Source organism: Mustela lutreola, chromosome 7 (genome assembly GCF_030435805.1).
Source record: "Mustela lutreola isolate mMusLut2 chromosome 7, mMusLut2.pri, whole genome shotgun sequence".
NCBI classification, from domain to species: Eukaryota; Metazoa; Chordata; class Mammalia; order Carnivora; family Mustelidae; genus Mustela; species Mustela lutreola.
Window position 1 is genome coordinate 125,797,577 of NC_081296.1, and position 25,706 is coordinate 125,823,282.

A 25,706-nucleotide genomic window follows, 5' to 3' on the forward strand; every position below is an offset into this window, starting at 1 on the left:
TCTGACTCAAGGTTAGGGATGCCAGCTGGGGATGGTCAGATCTAACTGGTTGAACCATCACTTCCTGTCAGACTCTGTGCTGGGCTCTGGGAATATGAGATGCTCCAAGCCCTGCCCTCAAGGAGTCAGAGTCCATTTGGGAAACAGAGTTAATAAACAGTTCAGTCACTCAGCATTTTTCCCAAGGGGGACCTCAGCTCCTAAATATGTAGGCGGAAGTCCTGAAATGTAAAGTGTGGGGTGGGAGGTGGGTGGATAGGCAGAACCTGACCGCTGCATGGATTTAATTAAAACAAAAATTCTGCTTTTTATTTTGAAAGCAGTTGGTTGATGTTTATTTAGCATCTAGGGCTGATTGGTTGGTTGAATCGAGAGACTCTGGTAAATAACATGAAAATATTTCCAAGTTGAGTATATTTTGAGTCTAATCATTGGACTTTAGTTGGTACATTTTTAAAGGGACTGAAACCAGCTCAAACTAGCTTGAGGAGGAAAGGAGTATATCGGCAGATGTTCAGATACATTCATCGAGACTAGGTTTTTCTCCATCTCTAAAGTCCGCCTTCTACCCTGCTGGCTTCAGACTCACTCTCCCTTAGGTGGTTCTAACTTCTTCAGGCTCTCCCCTCATCACGGCACGACGGCTGCACAGTGCCTGTCCTTCATCCTCTCAGAGTCCTCCTCCTCTAGCCCAGCACACCTAGCAGAAGTTTCTGGGTGGGTGTTGTGTCCAACCCTGAAACCTTCATGGTGACCAGAGTAGGACTGACTGACTAGCTCAGGCCCACAGCATTTGCCTAACTATGGAGCTGGAATGGTGGAGATGAGGAGACCCCACCAAACCCACAGGGATTAAGAGTTAGGGAGCTTTGGATCTCCACACAAAAATTGGGACTTTCAGCAGGAAAACGGGAGTGAGTGCTGGGGAATAAAACTAGACAGCCCTACAATGGTCCAGAGACAGTGAGGCCGTGGGCATCTCAGGGGCAGAAGAAGGAAGCTGAGCCCATGAGGGGAGTTAGGCCAACATGGTTCTGGAGTCCAATTCAAATTGGCCTGCCCTGCTGTGACAGACTTACTGGTCACCTAATATGTACACATGTATGTGTTTCCCTTTCCTTTGTAGAGTGTGCCAGTCATGGGGGTATGTCACTCCTGTCTTAAAGAAAGAACTTCTATTTAGCTGCAAGGAGTGCAGTTAGCTTTGGAGCTAAAGCTGTGTGCTTCCAGGGCCCCCCTCCCCCCACCCCCAGCCAATAAGCAGGACCCTTTCTGCCCGGCACAGGAAGCTTCCCAGGGGAGCTCGTTGCTCTGGATCTCCCTGTTGAGTTGAGTTGGCTGAGACTTTGTCGGATGTGCTCTGCCATCTGAGGCCTAGTCCCTGAATCACTGGGTAGAAGGTCTTCCGCTGACCAGTGTCTTTGGTGGTAAGTTTCTGCATTGCCGACATACTTCCTTATAATTCCTACTCTGGTAAATATAGATCTTAAAAGTGGAAATACTAGAAAATAGTTTTAAAAAGAGCTTGGCTGTTGTCTTCATTCATGCTGCTACAACAGAATATTGTAGGCTCAGTGTCTGTATAAACAACAGAAATTTCTCTCTCATGGCTCTGGAGCCTGGAAATCCAAGATAAGGTACTAGAAGGTATGTGAGGGCTGGTTACCCAGTTCATAGATCACTGTTTTCAAGTAGTGTCCTCATGGGAGAGGGGATGAGAGATCTCTCTGGGGTCTCTTTTATTAGGCCACTAATTCTGTTGGTGAGGGCTCTACCTTCATGACCTAATCACCTCCCAAAGCCCTTACTTCCAAATACCATCACAGTGGGGATTAGGTTCTCACATAGGAATTTTGGAAGAACACAGACTTTCAGTGGATGGCAACTGTCTTTAAGTGGCGGCTCTTAACAAGAGCTCAACCTTGAAAACCCACCTCTGTTCAGTGTTTTAAATAACATTTCATAAAAATGAGACACATACGTGGAAAGGTGCCCAGAATATAAATGCATAAGATCAACGAATTATCACAAAACAAAACACTGCTCTACTCACCATATAGGTTAAGAAAAAAAAAAAAAAATGTTCTCACCCTAAATGTACCCTGCCTCCTCCCCGCCCACCATCCATCCCTTCTCAAAAGGGTTTCACATTCTAAATTTAGTACAGGAAACAGATTTGTCCAACACTTTAGTCAATGGACGGATGGAGTAGAAAAGGTAGAGAGAAACTTTCTCTTAATGGTTTTGTTTGTTGGCTTTAAACTGAGAGACTGAGTTTTATCTTTAAGATGTTGTCACATCCCAGAACATTTGTCAGGCACTGGACAAGGAAGCAGGGGGAGGGGAAGAAGCAGAAGTTAAATTCTGTTCTATCCTTGTTCAGGAGTCTAATCTTGATAAGCAAAGAATGTAATTAAAATGGATTACAGACTATTAAACACAAACAAGAACAAAATGATTGCAGTGTGTGCAAGCCAGTAATTAAAGCCTTAAAAGAGGAAAAAGTCACCATCACTTAAAATGTTTATTTGTCAAGGTTAGTAACAAATATTGACATGAGAGCTTTTTTCTTTTATTTTCTTCCTAGCAGCAGGCTCTCAGCAATTAGTGGTGCATATTCCAGAATCAATATGGTCTTGTGTCCGAAGCAGTAAGCCCCATACATTTTAAAATTAGTCGGTGTAATAGCAGACTGGCTCCAGAGAGCAGATCTGCTTGGCAGCATCATTCAATTACCACTTATTACAAGACAAAGAGAAGCACGTCAGGAATCACATCTCCTTAAATTGGTTTCATCTCAAAGATATACTCTTTATAAGGACCATCAGGGAGAGACTTCTTAATGGCAATGGATTTTCTGTTTTACCTCTGCTGTTGCAAAACTTGACTCCATTAGATGGAACGTTTCTTAAAAGTTTCAGTGATGAAAATCCTGGGCTCTGGGGTCAGGCTACCTGGATTCAAATCACAGTTCTGTCCCTTTCTAACTGTATGGCTTTGGGTAAGTTATTCCACCTCTCTGTCTCTTAGTTTCCTCATCTGTAAAATGACAGTCATAATCCTATCTGCTTTATAAGGTACGTTGAAGAGTAAATGAGATAATAAATGCACAGGTCTCGATTATGCAGTAGGAGCTCATGCTGTGTTCGCTGCCAAAGCTCGGGGGCTTTGCTCAATGAACTTCATTTCTCATTCATGAATCCATGGAGGAGGAAGGAAGAGGGGGCTGCGTTGCATATAGCAATCAGGGACCCACCACTTGGTAGCTACACCAAGAGGAACAGGCAGCAGTAGCCTTGAGAAGAGATAGTAAAAACACACTCAGAAGTGATCCTTGTGATTTCTAATACATCTCCTTATTCAGAATCTGTCTACTGAGTGCCAAGGAGGCTGGGGAATGTTGGGGGTAAAATACTTAATGAGTCTCTGCCATACATATTATCATTGTCATCATTATTAATGTTATAGGTTCCGTATGAGATTTACAACATGAAATTTGGAGAATACATTTGACCTGCGATATGACCAAATCCCCTGATAATTCGCTCATTCAATAGCTGTTCATTAAATACTTATAATGAGCTGATACTGTTCTAGGTGTGGGAGACTGGGATAAATTTGGTCAGATGAAGACCCTCGCCCCATGGAGCTTCTAGTACAAAAACAATATAACCAAGTCTGAAACTAGGTAAGGTCCAATGGCATCAGGTTCTAGCAATGTGTGTCAGGGTTTGGGGTGTGGAGTGGAAGAAGTGTTTGTGCTGACAACTGAATGACAAGATGGAGGCAGCCAGAGGGAGAGTTCCTCAGGCAGAGGAAAACCAGTAGGTTTCAAGAGTTGTAAACAAGGGACATCTGGGTGGCTCAGTGGGTTAAAGCCTCTGCCTTCAGTTCAGGTCGTGATCCCAGGGTCCTGGGATCGAGCCCCGAATCGGACTCTCTGCTCAGCGGGGAGCCTACTTCCCTTCCTTTCTCTCTGCCTGTCTCTCTGCCTACTTGTGATCTCTGTCTGTCAAATAAATAAATAAAATCCTTAAAAAAAAAAAAAGAGTTGTAAACAAGCACAGTGTAGCTGGAAGATGGAGAGCGAGGGAGAGGTGACAGGAGAGGAGGTGACAGGAGGTAGAAGAGCCGGCTCATGTCTGGCCTCACAGGCCAAGGGAAGTGGGTTTGAATTCAGATGAAGTGAGGTGGGAAGCTGTGGGAGGCAAGAATGGAAGGAGGTTGAGAATGGGAGAAGGTAGACCACTGAGGAGGCTCCTAAGTCACCCAGGAGAGAGGTTGTGGTGGCTTGGATTAGTTTGAGGACAATAGAGAGAAGCGGTCAGGTTTGTGGCACGTTTTGGAGGCAAAGCTGCATGTTAATGGAGTTGGCTTCTTGAAGGGCCCTCCCTTAGCACCTTCTGCCTAGATCAGCCGTCCTTGGATGGCCATGGAAAGATGATACCTCTGAACCCCTTCACCTCTCAGACACCTCCCGTAGGTTCTGGGACAAAAATTTTAACAGAGTCTTTGAAAGTCCCACCTCACAGTGAAAAACAGTTAAGGTCAATGCTTTTTGAATGAATGAAGACATCTAGTGCCAATCTCTCATTCTGCTAGGCTTACAGCCTAAGGCCATCCTACCAGGAAATCTAGCAGTTAGGGCTGCATGTGGATTAGAGTCATCTCTGCAGTCAAATGCCTCTTGAAGGTTTCTATCCTGTCCAACAGAGCACTGGTTTTATTGGGGAGGGAGACCAGCATCCCAGGCAGGGCCCTGACCCAGAGGCCAGGAGTCCTGGCAATGGTTGCCACCCATTCCCACCTGCCGTGGGATTGGACAGTGTACCTAGGTTCCCTGGCACAGCTCATGCTCCTGGTTCTTTTCAGTTCTAAGCACAGGGCCTATGGAGATGCATAAAATAGAAGTTCTTGCCTTAACTCATCCACAGGGAGTTAGCATAAATGACCCTTAGCATTCCTTCTAGTACTGACCCTGTGATTTTCCCAATATTGTAAAATCTCCCCTGTCCAGTTTCCTAAGAGGTAATTAGTGGAGCCTGGAATGCCTGTCTGGTTTTGCAGACCTTGAGGCTGGTTCTTACAATAGCAATGCACCCATCCAAGCAGTAAAATACCTGTGGGACCCATGTGTCTGAGTTTGTACCTCTGTAAGGTTATAAATAACCTCCCCTCTCTAGGAGAGTTAATATCTGTATATTAATGAGTTCAGTATCTGTAAAGCCTTGCCAAGCAAGGGTCAGGAAGTGAGGTGTTTCTATGAATCATGAGACACCCTCATGTTTATTAGGAGTGATCTTTTTGGGTCACCAAGGCAAGGGACCGTAGCTTGGTTCTGCCATGAGCCAACAACACTGAGATGGGGTTGGCTAAAGCCCAGCAAGACTGGATGTGCAGGGACATGTGCTGACCAGAGGTTACCTTTGGGTCCTGGTCAGGCCAAGGCCAGGTCCAGAAGGTAGGCTCAGGCCAAGGGAGACGTGAGCTGCATTCCAGATTTCTGGAGGGAGTTCTTGTGCAGACTAAGAAGGAATGCACACCCGGTGGGAAGAGGAGGAGGGCAGGGAAGCAGATTGGGCCCAAGGTGGGGCCTGAGAATGAGAGATTTATATCACGTGTAACATGGGCACAAAAACATAATCGTCATAGGGTTCTTATGAAGATCGGAGGAATGCAGGATGCTACAAGTCACAGAATATCTAAGTAAAAAGGATTTACTTAACATGGTTAGAATTTCACAGATAGGGCCATTTCAGCATTGGTTCATTAGCTCAACAATAGGTTAAGGGCTCGGGCTCTTCCCACATTTCTGTTCTGACATCTTTTTTTTTTTTTTTTAAAGAATTTATTTATTTGACAGAGAGAGAGGTCACAAGTAGGCAGAGAGGTAGAAAGAGAGGGAGGGAAGCAGGCTTCCTGTGGAGCAGAGAGCCCGATGTGGGTCTGGATCCTAGGACTCTGGGATCATGACCTGAGCCGAAGGCAGAGGCTTAACCCACTGAGCCACCCAGGCACACTGTGACATCTTTTTTTTTTTTTTTTTTTAATTTCTTTTCAGTGTTCCAGAATTCATTGTTTATGCACCACACCCAGTGCTCCATGCAATACGTGTCCCCCATAATACCCACCACCAGGTTTGCCCAACCTCCCATCTCCCCTTCCCTCCCAAACCCTCAGATTGTTTTTCAGAGTCCACAGTCTCTCATGGTTCATCTCCCCCTCTCATTTCCTCCAACTCACTTCTCTCCATCTCCCCATGTCCTCTGTATTATTCCTTAGGCTCCACAAATAAGCATCTTTGGGATCTTTTGACTCTGGACTTAGTTTGTTCCCTCATGGTCACAAGATGGTTGCCACAGTTCCAGTTGTTGCATGTAGACATGGCAATGCTTGATGAAAGAAACACTCGTATTTGTCACATTTTACTGGGGAGGAAATCTTCCTAGAATCCTTCAGCAGTCTTCTCCTTGGGCCTCCCTGGCCAAATTGAGGGTCACAGCTGCACGAGAGTCTAAGAAATCGGGTTTCTGGCTTTTTCAGCCTTTCAGTGGGAGGTGGTTGTGCAGCCAGGAAGCAGGGGATGGTAAGGGATGTCTGGAAGGCTAGAGGTCTATCAGAGGACACTGCGCTGTGTTTGCCACACACAGAACTTAGTACATGTTAGTTGTTCTTGCTCTTTATCCTCATATCCTACCATAACCAACCCACCACACCATCTGTTTACTTTCAGTAATTCTAACTTTGATCTCCAGCCATCCCCTCTCCCAAGAGCACAGATAGAGTGTGGCTGATCAGCTACTGAACACCAGCGGATACATGATTCTTTAGACCCAGAGAGACATTATGCTGGGCTATAAATATCCCCAGGTATTTGGCTTTCTCTCTCCCTTTGGGTGAATCTAAGAACTAGGCAATAATGCCAGATAGCTTAACCTCAATAAAAAATATCCAGACCTCCCTGGTTTTCCAGCATTAGAGCTATAGGACATCTAAGTAATGAATATCCCCAGGACAAGCTCACCATCTGGAGAATTCCCACCTGCCAAGGTGACTATTGTGCTCATTATTGAAACCCCACAGAGCAGTAATGAACCATTATCTGGGGAGGTCACACCCCCCAATTAACAACATATATGTCAAATCCTGTTAGGGGCAACTCCAGGGCATCTTTCAGAATCTTTTGTTACAAGGAAATCAGTTCTTTTGGAGGATATCCTGAAACAAGCCAGCTTCAGGCTGAGATTTTAAATGTCATGCTGTGTGTACTTTTAAACTATGCCTTTTAAAGTTATAAAGTAATATAATCATGTTACAGAAAACTTGGGAAACAGGGAAAGGACAAATAAGCTTACCAATAATTCCACCACAGAAACACAACCACTATTGTCATTTTGGTGCAACTCCTTCATGTTTTCCTTTTGCTCAAGCGTTTTTACATTAGTTATAGTATGTGTATTAAGTTTTTATTTTTAAGATTTCTAAATTTATCTGAGAGAGAGCAGTGCACGAGCGCATGGGCAAAAGGGGAGAGGATCTCCAGCAGACTCCCCACTGGGTGTGGAGCTCCATGTGGGCTCGATCTCATGACCCTGAGATCATGACCTGAGCCGAAACCAAGAGTCAGACACTTAATTGACTGAGTCATCTAGGTGCCCCATGTGCATGCTATTTTTATTCTGATTTTTCCACTTAAATTTAAGAAGTATTTATTGTGTATGTATTATGGCAGCAGACTAAGTGGTAGATGGTAGGGGTTCAGTGGAGTACATACAGGAAGATACAGACAGTGAAGACTGTGCAATATAAGTGAATAGGAGTATATGGCAAGGATTTGGGAGACTGGGGAGGCATGGTCTCTGTACATGGTCTCCTGGCATGGGCAAGACCCAAGTTGAGCAAGTATGTGGTGTTTGAAGAACATGTTACGAGGGTAATTCAGCATGTGTGGGAGCTTGGTCTCTCTTAGGGACTGAATTGTGTCCCCTGACCCAAATTCACAGTTGGAAGTCCTAAACTCCCATGGTACTATAACTAAAGTTGGGCCTTTAAGGAGCTAACTAAGGTTAACTGTGTTCATAAGAGCAGGGTTCTTCTCTAGTAAGTCTGAAAGCAAGGGAAAAAAGGAAGAAATTTATTGTAAGGAATTGGCTTCTGTGATTATGGAGACCATTAAGTCTAAAATCTGCAACACTGATGTCCTAGTTTGAGTTCAAAGGCTGGAGGCTGCTATGGAACCAGGAAGAGCCAGTGTCCCAGCTCAGATGTCATCAGGCAGGAAAATTGTCTCTTACTCTGGGGAGAGTCAGCCTTTTGTTTCAGACAAGTCTTCAACTGATTGGGTGAGGCCAACCCGTGGTATAAGGGGCAATTTGCTTTTCAGTCCACTGATCTAAATGTTAATTTGATCCAAAAAACACCCTCTGGAATGACCCAGAATAATGTTTGACTAACTACATGAGCACTTCCGGGCCCGTAAGATTAACCATTACAGACTCCATGATGAGGAGGTGTAAGAGGAGAGGCTAGGTGGTTTGGCAGTGGCCAGAGATCATCATGAGCTTCCCTGCTAGCCAAAATAAGGAGTTTGTACTAGATTCTGAGGTCAAAGGGGGTTATTGAATAGTTTTAATCAAGGATTATCATGTACAATGTATTTATTTTAAGAGCCATCATTAAGACTGCAGGGTAGGAAACACATTCAGGACTACTCTGTACAGTTGGGTAGGTTGGGTAGTATACAACTCTAGTGGAGGTATCATTTCCATCCTGTTCTGCAGGAAAAGCCCCTTTAGGAGTTGTATGGTGTACAACTGAACACATGTGAAGGGGCAATACTGGAGACAAGGAAATCAGTTAGGAGGCCATGGCAGTACTGTGGGTCTAAAGTTTTGCACACAGTCATGATTTACCTAACCATTTACCTAACCATTTTCCTGTTGTTTTTAAGTGTAGGTTTTTTAAAAAAGATTTTACTTATTTATTTATTTGACAGATCACAAGTAGGCAGAGAGGCAGGTGGGGGGGGAAAGCAGGCTCCCCGCTGAGCAGAGAGCCCGATGCAAGGCTCGATCCCAGGACCCTGAGACCATGATCTGAGCCAAAGGCAGAGGCTTAACCCACTGAGCCACCCAGGCGCCCCTTTAAGTGTTTTACCGTGGTGTGTTAGATGTAAACAGATTTATCCTGTATTCAAATGCCCCCATGTGACCATATGATTTGTCATTCAGCTGGGACACTTTTGAGAGCAAAGGGGTTCTAAGAGACTACAGTGAGAAAACAGGTGTAATCTACAGCTGTCCTACAAATGAATGGTCACCTTCCTTCTCTCCTTTCTCTCTGGACTTCAAACCTTGTCTCCAGGGAGTTTCATTCTTGAGCAAATCAGTAGTCAGATGCACACAGTGTACTTACCTAGTGTCAAAAAACTTCATTCTCTTTCTACAGATTGAAACCCTGTAATTTTTGTGCTTCAGCAAAGTAAATGGTACTGTCTACATTTATTTATATTCCTCTCACATCTTTAGGAGCAAGAGAGAGCTGAGAACATTTCATTCTCCTCCCACTAAGTTGCTATGATTTCACTAGGGGTTTTTTTTTTTTTTATTTTTGTTTTTGTTTTTATCTTTGGGTGAGCATAGTCCCTCCTGAAGTTTTTAAGGCAAGACTTCCAGGCATAAAAGAGCAAAGAGGAAAGAAAAATGACTGTTTCTCTCCTGTGTTTGGAGAAAAATAGGAAGGAGTAAGTTGCCAAATGATCAAAATTCTCAGTGGTCTTCCTTCTAACCTTAGGAGATTTGCCCTCTGCCCACACCTTTGCTTCTGACCCCAGTGGAGTTACCCAGAAAACAAAAAAAATTCAGTGGCTTTCAGTTGTATGGCCATTCCTGAATCAATTAGAGGAGCCAGGGTTTCTTCTGAAACTTGAATGGGCCACTAAAAGGAGCTCCCACTTGGAGAAGAGGAAAGCTACCCCAGAAGGATAGTGGCAGGGACTGCTTAAGGCCATCAACATCCACGTCTAAACTTTTTTCTGGACAGCTACACTGCATTTCCTGTCCACCCTTGGAGTTAGGGTAGCCATGTAACCAAATTCTGGGAAAAGGTATGCAAGCTGAAATGATGACCACCACTGTCAGGCATTACCCACATACACCTCCCCTAGTAATCCTTGCTCCCCTTCCCCATCTACCTGCCGAAGGTAGAGTACTCTGAGACTGCAGAGCTGGATGAAGCTACAAGATGGAAGGAACCTGGTTCCCTGGATGACCGTGTAGAGTAGAATGCCCCCTACCTGCTCCACATGGGAACTATATGTTAGTGAGAAGTAACTTAACTACATTGAGTAACTGGCGTAGGGGGAGCTCTTTGTTCAGGAGAGGTCTGCCTAAGATGGATAGACACACAAGTACCTTGGCTGTTATTCAGCCAGAGCAATCAGAGAACAATGATAACAAGGAGGAATGCATGAATGAATGTTTACTGGGGCTATCCTCATGCACCCATTTCACTACCTATCAGGAAAGAGTGACTTAGTTTAGAAGTCTCCAACCACAGTTGCCTATGGCATCTGCTTTCTTTCTTTTTTTTTTTTTTTTTAAGATTTTTAATTTTATTTATTTGACAGATAGAGATCACAAGTAGATGGAAAGGCAGACAAAGAGAGAGAGAGAGAGAGGAGGAAGCAGGCTCCCTGCTGAGCAGAGAGGCCGATGTGGGGCTCAATCCCAGAACCCTGAGATCATGACCTGAGCCGAAGGCAGAGGCTTTAACCCACTGAGCCACCTAGGTGCCCCCATGGCATCTGCTTTTTAAGGGAGATTTTTCTCCAGACTAGAAGGACTTTTTTTCAGCAAATTTCTTGGTGAGGCTTTGGCGGTAAAAAGACAGTCCTCAGCATGCAAACTCAAAAGGCATGACATTAGGAGAACTAAAATTCCTCTCTTAAAAAAAAATAGTAGATAGATATATGTATATATCTCTATATATACATATATACATACATATCTATATCTATATCTATCTCTATATCTATAACTGTCTATCTATCTATCTAGCTATCTATCTGTCTATATGTTTTGGGGGGAGCACTGGAGAAGAATGTGTTGGGAGGGTCACAGCACTGACTGAGACAGCAGGGCCGGGCCAAGCAGAGAAAGGCCAGGGGTTCCTGGAAGTGGGGGTGGGGAGGCAGGGGCCTTTTAGGAAAGATTTCTGATGGACCATGTTTCAGGTATCTGCTGTGTCTGCTACAGCAGAACACTCTGGGATGCTCCTCAAGTGGCCTGTATAGCAGGTGCTCACTCAGCTTTGAGCCTGTGTGTCACCAGGAAGGGACAGAGGTTGGCTCCAGCCAGACAGAGGCTCACCATGAAATACAGTGTTGGAGAGAAGTAATGGAGATAGAGACCCAACGTGGGAAGATGTGAGACTCCTTCCCCTCAGTATACCAGAGAAAGAGTAAATCTTGGGACTGGTGGGGACCTTGCAGTTCTATCAAGAAGATAAAATAGGTTATATAAAGAAGGATCAAGCAACTTTCCAACTAGGTAGAAAGTCCCTTCTTTCTACAAAACCATTCCAAATAGAAGTGTTTTCCAGCATACCACCTGGGCTTATATATAGGGAGGGCCGCGGAAAGGCGCAGTGGTTAATGGGATGGACTCCGTCAGGCAAAGGTCACTGTTGGCCAGGGGTCAGGAAGCTGCATTAGGCTGGGAACTCAGTGCATGTTCACTGCATGCTGTCCTTGAGAGCAATTAATGGCTTTTTAGATAGGTGGGAGGAAGGATTAGGGATCAGGTTGTCTGCTGGTCTTGTCACAAGGAGGTGGAAGGCATCATCTGATTGAAATTCAGTCAGGCCTTTTCATTCTTGGCCCTCTACCCAAGCGGGGCATGAACTGGGCCAAGGTGTTAATGCAGTCTGGGCACAAGCTGGTGCCCAGCCACCCACCTCCTCTCTGACTCACCGGCTGCAGTGCCCTCCAGATGACCCCTTCACACTCTCCCCGAATGTCCGCAGCTCACCCTTGGCACTTTGCCTGCTTGAGAGGAAAATTCCTGTGATAATCAGTTGAAGATCACAACCCATAAAGAATAAGAACCACTGACTACAGTACTTTTCCTGCCCCATTTGGGACATCCCAGGTGCCCATAACTTCCTGAATGAGCTGTCTGCTCAGTGACCATCCACAGAGCCCCAGCACAGATGCTGGCCCTTAATGTGAGTTCCACCAATTACATCTGCTCCTCCTCCTCCCACCGTTCCTGTTGCCGTCCCTACCACCATTGTCACTGCTACACCCAGCTCTTCCTAGGATGGGGCCTACCGCAAATGTAGTGGTTAATTCTATTCCCTCCTGCCAGGATGTCAGTATATCTTAGCCTTAAGGAAAGCCAGATGCCCTAAGAATGGTCATGATGCCCAAGGGAAGCCTACTACAATAACAGGGCTCAGACTATTCGGGAATTATCCAGCCTCCCCTGTCATAGTAAAGATGGCTAGAGGGTTCTGCCTATACACAGAGAAGCCATGGCAATCAAGAATCCATTTTGTTTGCTGGAATCTCCTCACTTTTCCTCCTTAGCCACTTCTTCATTTGTCTCGAATGAGCGTTCTCCCTGAGAAGGGCCACCACAGCCATCTGCCCAGGGCCCAGAGCAGTAGCACCCGCTACTTAAGTGGTGTGAAGGGGCTGGAGTTTTAGCTTTGTGGGCTGCTCTGACAGGGCCTTGGGCAGATCTTGGTAGAGTCTCATGGCCCGAAGTCTTAGCCTTAGGATTGTGTTTCCAGGGAATCCAAGTTACTTAAGGTCTCTGATCTCACTTTCCTAATCTATAAATGGGATTAGCGATTCATACCTGGTAAGACTGTCCTAAGGAAAAATTGAGATCATGTATGCCAAGTGCTGCCCAGTGCCTGGGACTACCTATGCTAGACTAACGCTGAGCCAAGGTAGAAGTCATAATGATGCGGTGATAGTTACTCCAGACTGTATTAAACTCAGGCAGGACTGATTCTGCCCAGCACATAAGATGCTGGCCAGCTGACAAACTGGAATGGTGAAGGTAGGAAATACGTCTGCCAGATAATGTAGAAGATCCAAGTCCTGCAGCATCTTTACCACTACAGGGAACCCTGAAAATCTGTATGGGGAGCTCAGTGGATGTGCTATCAATGCACAGAGGATCAGCAGACCTTTATGGGGAATGATGAAAAGTCACTTTCTAGCCCAAAGCTACCAACTCCATTACACGGATATCAGGATCTGGGTGCTGATCAGCCAGTGGCGGACAGACTGCTAAGGCCCTTTCCTTACTGGTTAGTTCTAGACCTTATGGAGACACTGTCCTTCCATGAGAGCATCCTTCCTTCAGCCTGCCCAGGTGCTTTCTACCTGTTGAGTGTCCTCCTGCTCAGTGATATGTAGGTGCTGAGAAATCTCCGAGACTGCCCCACTTGGACTGATTGTTTCCAGGCCCCTGGGGCAGTACATTTATAGACTGTGCCTTGAAGTCTTGATGCACCTGAAGGGCATCTCCTGCAGGTGGAGATTACCTTATTTGATATGGGCTTTTAGAATATTCATTCTTAGAGATTAAATTATTTTTTCCCCTATGAGCCCAAATCTTATGGGCTCTTGACTCGAGAGCTCTGCATACTGAATATAGGATCCCAGGGCAGTTCTTCTCATTCTTTTGGGTGTGGAGGTGGTTCTTTGCCCCAGAAAGGCAAAGGGAAGTGCTGGATATTATGGAATTGGGACTTTGACCTTCTTCACCTTTTATGACATGCATTCTCCATCTTAATACTTCACGTTTTTCCTGGATATCTTTGTCTCTAAAATCTCTATCTCTACCCTCAACTTCCAGTGGGGTGCTGGAGCTGGCTTGGATGTACTGAGGAGGATTGATTATTAAGCAGTTAAGAAATTTGCAAACTGGCTTTTAAGCCATTGGTAACCTGAAATCAGCCATGGTAGCTGAATTTACACCACAGAAATTGGCAAATGCCACATATTGTGGGCTTTTTTTTTTTTTTTTCCCTTCAGAGAGCAGGTTTACCAGAAGACTGCTACATGACCTCCCTCCTAAACTGCAGGATAGCCAGCAACCTAGTGGACATCTCTACATAGGTGACCCATAAACACCTCAAACTCAAGGACTCCAAATTGAACTCAGTTCCCCCACCCACCCCACTTTCAGCCTCTTCTATTTTCTCTCTTCCTCAGTGGCACCAACAAAGACCAAGGGCCAGGGAATTTAGAATACAAAGGGGATGAGTCAAGAGTTTAGGCAGAGGAGTGAATTCAAGGACAAAAGAACTCCCACTTCTCTATAACCAGAGGCTAGAAGGACAGCAAGGCTGGGTCCACATGTAAATCAGTGTGAGTACATATGTAAGTGCTCTGATGCTTGAAGGCAAAACTTCCCTTTCTATTGATAATGTAAAGGTAGGGATAATTTCATCTCTGAGGGGAAAGAGTGAAGTAATGCTTCAGTAATCACTTAATAGGGGCAGGGAGTATCTGAAAAGGATTAATTCAGTCATGCAATAGATATCTAGCTAAATCTGTAATATGAGTATTTTCTCTTTTTTCCTTTAAGATTCTAGTTGCTATTTTAGTTCAACCTAGTTCTGCTAAGAGAAGACAGGGAGAGGTTAGAGAATCTGTTTAGTGTGGCTTACAGATGTCCCTGAGATGGGACACAATGCACTCCTGGAATGGGGGACGGGGACAGAAGTTTTAGAAACAGAAGTTGTGGAGGGTGGGGAGATCTCAGGGGATGCTTCTAGACCCAAGCATTATGGCCATTCTTCCAACACGGCTTGCTTTGAAGAGCTTGCTCATCTTTGTGTCTTCCTTTATTTCACTCTCCCGATTTATGTGTAAAACCCACATTGTTCATCAACTGCAGTATGTGCCTCACTGAACCAGCAAGTACCCTGGAGTCTTTTCAGCAGCCACTACTGCCTTAGGCAGCTATGAGAGTCCCACAAGACACCTTGAAGCAGCTAATCCAACCATACTCTGCATCCCTGTTTGCCCTTTCTCCTCTTGACCATCTTAGCTCCTTAATGCTGTTTCCTTCATGATCATCACCAGTCTTTATACTTTGCCATTTATTTTGGTAAACATCACACTTCCCTGGCATCCTCAACTTCCGTGTCTTGTGCCTTAGTTCAACAGGCTTTTACAAGGACATTCCTTCCCCTATAGCCATCTACTATACAAGAGTCCTTTCTCGCATAGCTCACATCTGGAGGTGGGCTTGGTCTTCCATTAGGTGTGGGTTCCATGCTGCATTTTTGTTTCTGCTCTTGTGGAAGCTTCTGCTTCCCTCCCCTGAAACTCTCACCTCCCTCACCTACTTCTACAGTCTTCCTGGCCACTCCCCCAATTCTTCAGTCTCTTGGCACCTGGATCTTATTCTTTCTTTCTACCAGATGCCACCATTCTGAATGCCACTAACCACCCAATTCCCTGGCCCCAATCTTAATAACCTCCACCTCCCTCTACTTAAGCCACTCTCCCCTTTCTCTCCCCCAGATCTTATTATTTCTTGAACTGCTTCCAAAGTCTAAAACTCTAGAATCCCTCACTCTGAACACAGTCTTCTGTCCTTCCCCTTCTTAAAACCTAAATATGTGTACTCTTTGACCTCCAAGAGATCCCTAAGTAGCTTGATTACTCTATTTTCTCACACCCATCTCTGGCCCTGCATGCTTCTCCCTCTAGCCTAGAACAGTAGCCTATATACCATTTATCCCTACTGGATATACACTAAAACAATAGGCATGTTACATGCCTATTATACAGTCTGTTTGAAAGTCCCAATGCTGCGTTGACCTTCAATTCTACTACCTGCTGGTATTCTATAGAATTCAAATCTATTCCTTGTTGTCAAATGCCACATCTGAATCAATGCTGCCATCTGGCCTCTGCTAAAGCTGTACTGACACAGATGGGCACCCCCACTTAGCACCACACCAGCCAAGTGGAATGTTAGGACCACTCAACAGTCTGTTGTCCTTCTATCTCCCTCACTCTATGCCATACCTTCCCCCATTCCCTTCAAATCACCTTTCCATCCCTGTTCTCTCTGCCTCTGCTGTCATCCTCCTAGATCTGTTTTCCATGTTTTACTGGTCATTTGACTGTGCCACTAGTGCCCACATTTCCCAGTCTTCTTTCAGGTAAGGGTGACCATGTGACTAAGTTCTCTGTAATAAGTGTTGAACAAAAGCAAGATGTGTAAGTTCTTTTCTTAAAGATCTCACCCTAGACTTGCTCATCTGTTTTCTTCCCATGGGCTGGTTATAGCCTTGGGAGCCACATGCTGAGGATGGCAGTGTTACCTTGCTGGCCTGGGTCTCAGGGTGATTTTGTGATGCAGAGCCTGCCTACTCTTCTGACTACTCTTCTTACTACTCTTCATAAGATGGTCTACTGGACCATCTCATGAGAGAAAAATAAAGTGCTGTCTTATCTGAGCCACTAAATTCTATGGTCTCTTTGTTATAGCAGCTTAGCCTTATTGCCTACTCACCTACTTAATTATCTGTACCCTTGATTGCCTCTTCATGAGTGTCAGAGGTTGAGATGTACATCTGTTTGCTAAGGGTAATCCCCAAACCCTCCCCATTGTGCTTATGCATTTACCCAAAGGCTTTGCTTCAGCAAGTCTCTCCTCTCTCTTCTAAATCTCTACATATTCTCTTTCTTTTAGCTATGTTCTCTCAACCTGCACATTCTGTCCATCACATTGCTCACATCTCAAAGAAAAACTACTGTGACCTTCCTATCCCTTCTATCCACAGCCTTCTCTCTCCCCATTGCTTCTTGACAAAGATTCTTAGAAAGACAAAGAAGTAGTTGATGCTTACTGTTTTTACTTCCTTATTTCTCATTTCTGACACAGCCCCCTGAAATCTGGCTTTCATTTTCAGCATTCTGTTGGAACTGCTTTTGCTAAATCTACCCATTGTCTCCATAGTTTTAAACCCAAAGAAGGGTTTTCCAGTCCAGGTCCTGCTTGTTCTCTCAGCTATCACTAACACTTAGGACTGACATCATTGGAATGGCCTATCTCTCTAGCTTACGTTCTGGCTCCTTCCTTGATCCAGTGCCCACTCTAAACATGGGTGTTGCACTCAAGGGTTCTGTTCTTGTCCTTCTCCCTCTACATGCTTGACTTGGATAAGCCAGCGGTTCCCTTTTAATCGTGACTACCAGGATGACATACCAAATCTTACTTTCACTCTAATCTTTCTCCTGAACTTTGACTTATGTATCCAACTGCTGACTTCACATCTTGGACATCCCATGGACACCTTCCACTCAGTCTGTCCAAAACTGAGCCTCTTTCTCCTTTATGAAACTGTCTCTTCTTCTTCTACTACATCTTTCTGTTGGCCAGTGGCACCACCATTTTCTCAGTCACCCACCCTGGACTTGAAAATTTCATGTATCTTCCCTCACCCTTCACAACTACTCAAAAATTAATTCTTGCTCCTTTAGTTTCATAGATATTCCCCAAATCTACCTAGTCCTTTCCACTCTAGCTGAGGCCACACTTAGCAATTACAGCAATATCTTACTGGCCTTCCTGCCTTTAGGTTTGCTTGTCGTGTTCCCCTTTCCATGTTGCTGCCAAAATTGTCTTTCTAGAGTATAGGCTTTTACCATATCTTTAAGTTCCCACCATGCATGTGAGGTCCTCCCTGTGCTCCTTTGAAAGGCTCTAGCTTCTCTATCTGCACTGTACCCTCTCTACTATGGAAACTGAACTGCCTGTGCTTTTCTCTGTTTACAGTGCCTGTTTTCCTGTATTCACTGGGCTACTATTCCTCTTCATCCAGACTCTGCATCATTCCCTCCAGCAGTGGTTGGCCAAGTTCCTCTTCTCCCTACTTAGTGCTCCTAAAACTCTCTGTGTGTGCCTCTATTGAGCACTTCCCACAATATTGTGAAATACATATTCTATTGATCTGTAGTAAATATTTGTATTTCCTTTTGGTCAAATTCTGAACCCTCTTCTGATACTTGGTATCCCCATTTCTTATAAGCCCTAATTCCCACTACAGAATCGAAAAATGCCAGATACACATTAACCCAATCTTCCTTTTGTTAAAGTGAGGGCTCCTGACTTGTCTCCTCCAGTATATACTCTTCTCTCAGCTTGACCCGCAAATTCATAGCACAGAGAGGTGGGGACCCCATGCTGATGAGGATGACTACAGCAGTGGCACCTGTTCCAGGGGCCACAACTGGGATCCTGCATTGGTGACACCATTAGTTCAAGCTGGGACATACTTTCAGGCTTTGGTCCTATGCTCTGCCCCAGTCTGTAAGGCTTGCAATATTCTTTTAATAAATTCCTTTTCTACTTAACTTAGTCTGAACTGAGTTCTGTTGTGACTAAGAGCCCCGACTCTATTTTCCTGTTGAGACTGTGAGCTCCTCAACGGCAGGAGTACCTTCATTGTCTTTGTATCCACAGTCCCAGCATGCAGTGAACATTCAGTAATTGTTTCATTTGCGCATAGACTGCCAACAACGTCTAGGCCCAACTCCAGGAGACATTATACACTTGAACACTTTCATCCTTTTGCTTCCAATGAGGCAACAATCACATCAGATAATAATTCTGTCTTGCATACACGGATTCTCTGCTGCCCAAGAAAATGTCTATCACCATTACCTCCATTCTCCCACCCCTGCTTCTTCTGTGGGGATGAAGGCTTTTTCTCTGCATGACACAGACTCATTGGAAGGTAACAGATGATCTCTTGATTTGGCTGTATCATCACCCCCTTCCTCATTTTACCTGGGATAGGAAGGTTGAGATGTTCTTCCTTGTGGGCCCCGGCTAATGTATCCCATGCAATATTTATGCTCTGCACGTACCTGAACTTCCCAAGCTGTGCCCTATTTATGCATTCATGAGTAAGTGCTCAAGATAATGTCATTTCATCAAATGTTGCTGAACCATGGCTCCACTTTATGAGGGATTACAGGCTGTTTTTTCTTTATTTGTAAATGTGCCAGCCTTAAAAATGCCATGTTTTGTCAGAGACAGCTGATTAAACACCTCTGAGTATCTGTCAGTGCAAACCGTGAGATCATTAATTTATGCTGTAAAAAGAATAGCTGGGTGAAGTGTGACTTGGACTGGTGTTGTTCCCTTCCTCATTTGAAACAAATAACATTTATATCTTTGGAGAGAATGTTGTGAAAAATCACCCTAATGGATCAGTGTTTTCCAGAATGACATCAGTGGTGTCACTTTGGTGCTCATCTATTTAAAGCCTCAAAGTGGATATTTTAGTCTTAAACAGCAGGTGTCCTGATAGGGAAAAGCTTCTAAATTTGCTCGGACTCAGGAATCTTTGGTCTTTTTTCTGTCTCTCTCCCTTTTCTCCTCTTGTCACCCTCACTTTCTTACTACCTGTCATGGTCTTACCATTACTACCTAGTTTTGAGATAATTTTTGCAACTTGTTAATATTTTGGTCTGGATTTGGAGATCGGGGGTTATATTTCCTGGTGGAATTTGCCTGGTGGGTTTGTTTTGAATTCTGGACCTTAAAGAAGTGTCAAATGATGGCTTTTCAAACCAATAAAGAATAAGGAGGAGAAAACTTTCCTTCAGAAGGTATAGAGGTTGCATTCACTATGTTGAACAAAGGTTTTTTGAAATGGAATGTGTTTATAACATCTTTTTATAAAACTTTTTTAAAGATTTTATTTACTTGTGACAGAGATCACAAGTAGGCAAAGAGGTAGGCAGAGAGAGAGGGAAGCTGATTCCCTGCTGAGCAGATAACCTGATGCAGGGCTCAATCCCAGGACCCTGGGACCATGACCTGAACTGAAAGCAGAGGCTTTAACCCACTGAGGCACCCAGGCACCCGTGTTTATAACATTTTAATAATGAAAATACCTCATGAATCTTTTGCTTTCAGTATAGAATCTGGTTTTCATATAGCATTTGTAGTGGCAGCCTTTTAGATCTGCTACCATTTCCCAAAACACTTTCCAATAGATTACACATTATATTCTACTCTGCATAAATAAAAACAGGGCCTCATTAATTGCATCATTAAAATTATACAACTAGGGCACCTGGGTGGCTCAGTGGGTTAAGCCTCTGCCTTTGGCTCAGGTCATGATCTCAGGGTCCTGGGATCAAGTCCTGCATTGAGCTCTCTGCTCAGCAGGGAGCCTTCCTCCTTCTCTCTCTCTCTCTCTGCCTACCTGGGTTCTCTGTCATGTAAATAAATAAAATCTTAAAAAAAAAAAAACCTATACAACTATTTCATTTCATCTTCACAATAACTCTAAGAATAAACAGGACCCTATTTTGTAGGTGGGGAGACAGTATCAGACATTTCTAGAAGGACTGGCCAAAGATTTCATAGAATCTGTAGATAGTTTGGTTTAATACACAATTAACTTTCAGGTTGTGCTCAGAGCTAAAGACTAAAAAATGAATTAAATATAACTTCTGCCTTCAAGTTCAAGGTCTAGTGGTTAGAATTTAACCCGTTTTTGTTTGTCGGTCTGTTTGTTTTTGTTTTTTAGTAGACGCCCTTTATCAGATTAAGGAAGTTCATCTTCTCTTCCTAGATTGCTGAGATATTTCTTAAAGATTAATAAACATTTATTAAGAAAAAGTGTCTGCAGTTCACCAGATCTTTTGATTCCAAGCCCTGTTTCCCTTTGCTGTCTCAGAGCTAAGGTTGGAACCAACCTTGGGCAAAATCATCACATCTGAGGAGTTTGCTTTCACTAAGCAATCTCCTTCCTCTCTTCTTTACTCTCCTTTCTCCTCAAACATCTAACATCCTCATGCTTTCCAAGACTCTGTCTTAATCAGAGCCCATCCTCATTCCCTTGGCCAGGCGCTCCTATGCAGGATACAACCTACAGAGTGATACAGAGCAGACCTCACAGCAAGAAATTTGTTTGCATTGCCAAATGGGTGGATTGGCATGAAATGCCATGGCCACTGTCCGTGGTCCTGAACAATAACCAGTTACGAAGACATTATGTCTTCTGTCTCTGAGTCCCCAGTGATTCTTGTCAAATGTGTCCACTGCTCGTAGGTTTTCTTTATTGTTGTTGTTGTTGTTTTAATGATTTATTTTAATTTTTTTATAAATGTATAAGGTGTTTTTTTTTTTTTAATCTTGATGAGGAGTTTGCCCTTTTTACGCTGTCACAACACAAATAGAACCTGAGTCACATGTTATAATTTTTGAAGGAGAGTATCTTCAGACAGTCTGGGTTTTAATCCCCCACTCACTATTTGCTAGTGGGATCTTGGTGGGGCCTGCCTAGCTTCTGTAGATTTTAGTTTCTCCATCTTTAGAGGGAGGATAAGAGTAATAAATAGCTTGTAGGATTGCTTTGAGGATTAAATAAGAAAATATAGGGGTGCCTGAGTGGCTCAGTGGGTTAAAGCCTCTGCCTTCGGCTCAGGTCATGATCCCAGGGTGCTGGGATCGAGCCCCGCATTGGGCTCTCTGCTCAGCAGGGAGCTTGCTTCCTCCTCTCTCTCTGCCTGCCTGCCTGCCTGTCTACTTGTGATCTCTGTCAAAAAAATATATAAAATATTTTTAAAAATAAATAAATGAGAAAATATATGCAAAGTGCTTTGAGAGAGTTTATAGGAAAAACTCAACAAAGGCTTTCCAGAAGTAGAAAAATCTATAGTTCTGAATATAATAATTAAGGTAATTTTAGGAGTCATCAGGTTTTTAATAGGACATTTTCTTGTCACCAGGAAATGGAGGAAATAAATGTTCCTGCTCTCCCTGTAACAGGGCTAGGTCAGGAAAACAGAACCCGTACTGGTTATTTTAACAGAGAGTACTGTGAATTTATTAAGCAGAGGCCAAAGGAGGGATAAAACTAAAAGGGAACATTGATGTAACTTAGAGAGGAGAGTAATGGCAAGAAGAAGCTCCTAACCCCTAGTGCTGGAGCAACAAAGGGAAGAGGGTGGGGTCTTCAGAGCCTCAAATGTTGGAAGAGAGACACCTCTCTGCCCCATGATGCTATTAATACATAATAAGAAATGAATGACTGGAAGTGGCTTGATAAGATATCAGTGCAGTTGACCAAGAAAGAAGGACCTCAGTACACTATGAAATGTATCTATCTCAGAGTATCCTATTTTATATCAGGAAACAAAAATTATTCAAAAAATGGAAAAAGGCAAATAATATACATGCCCCTTATTTTAAGGTTTGATTATTGAGAGAGAGTGTGTGTGAGCAGGGGGAGTGGCAGAGAGAGAAGCAGACTCCCTGCTGAACAGAGAGCCCCATATGGGGCTCAATCCCAGGACCCCAGGATCTCAACCTGAGCAGAAAGCAAATACGTAACTGACTGAGCTACCCAAGTGCCCCTGTTGCATGTCCTTTAATGTCATATTGAGGCATTGTCTAGCAGCTACTCCCAAGGGTTATCTAACTCTAGGAAAATGTATCTTTTTTCATTTACCATTTACTATTAATTACAGTCTGTACTGTCCAAAGTTCTGTTTTAGCTTGAGAAAGATTTATAAAGCTGCTAATATTTTGTTCAGTAGAGATGCAAATTATTTCTGTTTTTGTTACCCCAGTAGAAAAGATGGCCCCAAAGATTAGATATGTTTCTTCATAGAATACTCAACACTTTTATATCTAACGTAGCAGTTCTATGTCAGCACTCCTTTCCTGACAGACTACATATGTTTCCAAATATCTTGAATAAGTATCTGTTTTGAATGCTCCTTGAGCCAGCTTCACCCTCCTGCAGAGTCCCTCCTTAATGAGTGTATTAGTCAGAGTTCTCCAGAGAGACAGAACCAATAGGATATATAGAGAGAGAATATAAAAGTTGTTATGAGTAACTGGCCCATGTGACTATGGAGACTGAGAAGTCCTACGGTCTGTCATCTGGAAGTTGGAGACTCAGGAAAGCTCATGGTGGAGTTGGGAGGCCTGAGAAGCAGGGATGCTGAGGGTAGGAAAATATCCATGTCTCATTTCAAACCGTCAGGCAGAGAAAGAGCGAATCTCTTCCTCTACCTTTTTGCTCTCTTCAAGCCCTCAACAGATTGAAGGAGGCCCACCCACACTGGGGAGGTCAATCTGCTTTATTCAGTCTACTGATTCAAATGGTAATCTCTCCCAGAAACTCACAGATACACTCAAAGATAATGTTTAACCAGGTATGAAAACCAGGTATCTGGGTATCCTATGAGCCGTTGAGTTGATGCATAAAATTAACTATCACAGTGGGTTAAATAAATCTTGTATATATGTTCACTGTATCCTTGTACAAGAATCATGCTTTTAAATGTTCCATTTGACAAGAACCAAAATGAGATAGGACAGTGTATTTGGCTAAACTCACGCAGTTAGAAAACAGTGGAGTCAGGATTCCCATTCAAGTCTGGCTGACCCCAAAGTCCACACTGTGATCTCTTGGTGCCTTTACTCCAAACCGAATCTGTTTAATAGAGAAATTGCATAAGGAATTGCTGCCAAGCTTTTGCTTGAAAATTGACAAAATTGGGAGTCAGCTGGAGTGATAAGCCAGACTACAATACTCAGGGTAGATCTGCAGACTGAGATAGGTCAGAAAAGGTCAAATGTTGATGCAGAGCAGGAAAGATCATGAAAATGGTAATGAGAGTTTGAGAAAGGTGGCAGCAGTGTTGGCGCGGGCATGAATTTTAAGACAAACTCCCAGTTGCAGCTGTTTGAGGCCCGGACTGACAGCCAGCAACCAGCGCTAAGTACAGGCCGACAGCCCACCTTCCTCAGCCCCCACCCAGGCCAGTGACACAGGCAGGAATGAGGGGCAGCTCAACCAGGCTCTCTTTGATAAGTTCTTAAGCTCTTCATGCAGAGTCACGAGGATACTATTTGGGAATAAAAATAAATAAATAAAACCCAACAAAAACCATGCAGAAATCTAAAACAAACTTATACATTGTATCAAAAAATTAGTACCAAGAATATAGCCTTCAGTCAACTTAAGAAATATATGAAGACCTCCCAGGTGCAAGGCACTGGGGGAAGCATGAATAAAACAAAAAGACTCTTGAAAGGAGTCTTAGAAACCACCATCTCCAAGAACTCAATCTTTGCTCTCACTTGTCAGTTAACAATTTTATTGAACTCCTGGGCACCAGGTTCTGTTCCAGCCCTGGAAACACAGCAGGGGATAAGAGTTGTGATGTCCTTGTTCTCATGGGGCTCATAAACTAGTGAGAGTGACATAATATATTAAAATATTATCAATATATAATATACTTTATTAACATAAATATGTATTATATATCACAAGTAACCTATATAATATATAATGTAAGCATGTTAATTATGGTTACTATATTATATAATTATATATTAATATAAGATAGACCCTCCAGAGTGATTAATGCTATGGATAAAATAGAGTATATTAAGGGGATAGAGTTGTGGCGGGTTTGAGGAGCTATTTTAGAGCTAAGAAAGGCTTCTCTGAAGAACTTAATGAAGTGAAGGGGCAAAATATTTGAAAATATTAAGGGAAGGATGTATCTGACAGAGGGAACTAATTTCAAAGGCTCTGATGAGGGAGTGAATTTGGTGGTCGATGAAGAGGAAGAGACTGGCAGGAATGTGTTCATCAAGACGGGTGGCAGTAGGAGATGACATCAGTGAGGTAGGTCAGGGCCAGATCATGCCCAGCCTTGATGGCAGAAATAACAGTTTATTCCAGCAGTGACATCTGGTCCATTTGTCCTTTTTGTTAGCAAAGGAGAATACCATGGCCCATCATTTATTAAGCACATCCTGCAGAGCAAGTCTGAACATGTGTCCTGCCTTGGCTAATGTAGAAGATCTACAAAGATGAGAAAAAAATGACACTTCCCTTCATGGGACTCACCATCCAGGAGGCTCCCCCAGTATCCCAGAGAAGAAAAGGTCAGTAGAGAACCAGAGTTCCTGAGCCTCTGCTAATGGATCTGCCATTCCCTTCTTACTGTCAGAAACCCTATTTCAAGTCAGTTGCCAAGTTCTACTGATTGAACACTTTAACAGGCTCCCCACATGTCCCAGCCTGTTGCCCTCCATTAGCAATGCCTTGGTTGAATAGTATTACCTAGACCATTATGATGGCCTTCCAACTGCTCTCCTGTCCCTGGGCTCATCCCACCTCCAATCCAGCTTCCATACTGGGGCCTGGTTAGTCTTTCTAAAATACAAATCCAGTCATGTCTTCTATACTTGGGGGGAAAAAAACAGTGTACTTCATATCACCCGGGGTTTGCTAAAGCCCCAATTCCTGCAGGTTTCTCAACCCTTGACCCTAGACTTTCTTTCTGAGTTCATACCCTGCCTCGTCTCCCCAGACTTTTATTCTGAAGCCACACTGGACTCAATTCTCTTGCACAAGCTCCTTCTTCCTAGAATGCCACCCTAGTGGCCAGCTGGTTGAACTCCTATTCATCCTTTAGGACCCAATGACAAATGGCCTCTCCCTGAAGCCTCTTATTTTCCCTCCAGGCAGAGTTAGGCAATCTCTAGAATCTTGTCCATAGTGTATATTTACATTCTAACATATTACATTGTTTGGTCTCCATGTATTTACTTCTGACTCCCCAAGTTCATCGCAAATCTGTGCATAGGAACGAATATCCTATTTATTTCCTACCA

The 25,706-nt window shown here is 43.7% G+C and overlaps 1 protein-coding gene across 3 annotated transcripts in view; it reads left to right on the forward strand.

The window, feature by feature from the left end:
* Positions 1–25,706, forward strand: part of LOC131836781 (uncharacterized) — a 171,395-nt gene that overhangs the window by 86,085 nt on the left and 59,604 nt on the right. Inside the window, exon 6 of one of the 3 annotated variants that reach the window (XM_059182558.1) lies at positions 1,286–1,407. The exons of the other annotated variants lie outside the window; for them this stretch is intronic. Within the exon in view, the coding sequence (XP_059038541.1) occupies positions 1,286–1,328 (43 nt within the window). The 3' untranslated portion in view covers positions 1,329–1,407. Of the gene's footprint in view, positions 1–1,285; positions 1,408–25,706 lie in introns of those variants that run through there. 3 annotated transcript variants of the gene reach the window in all.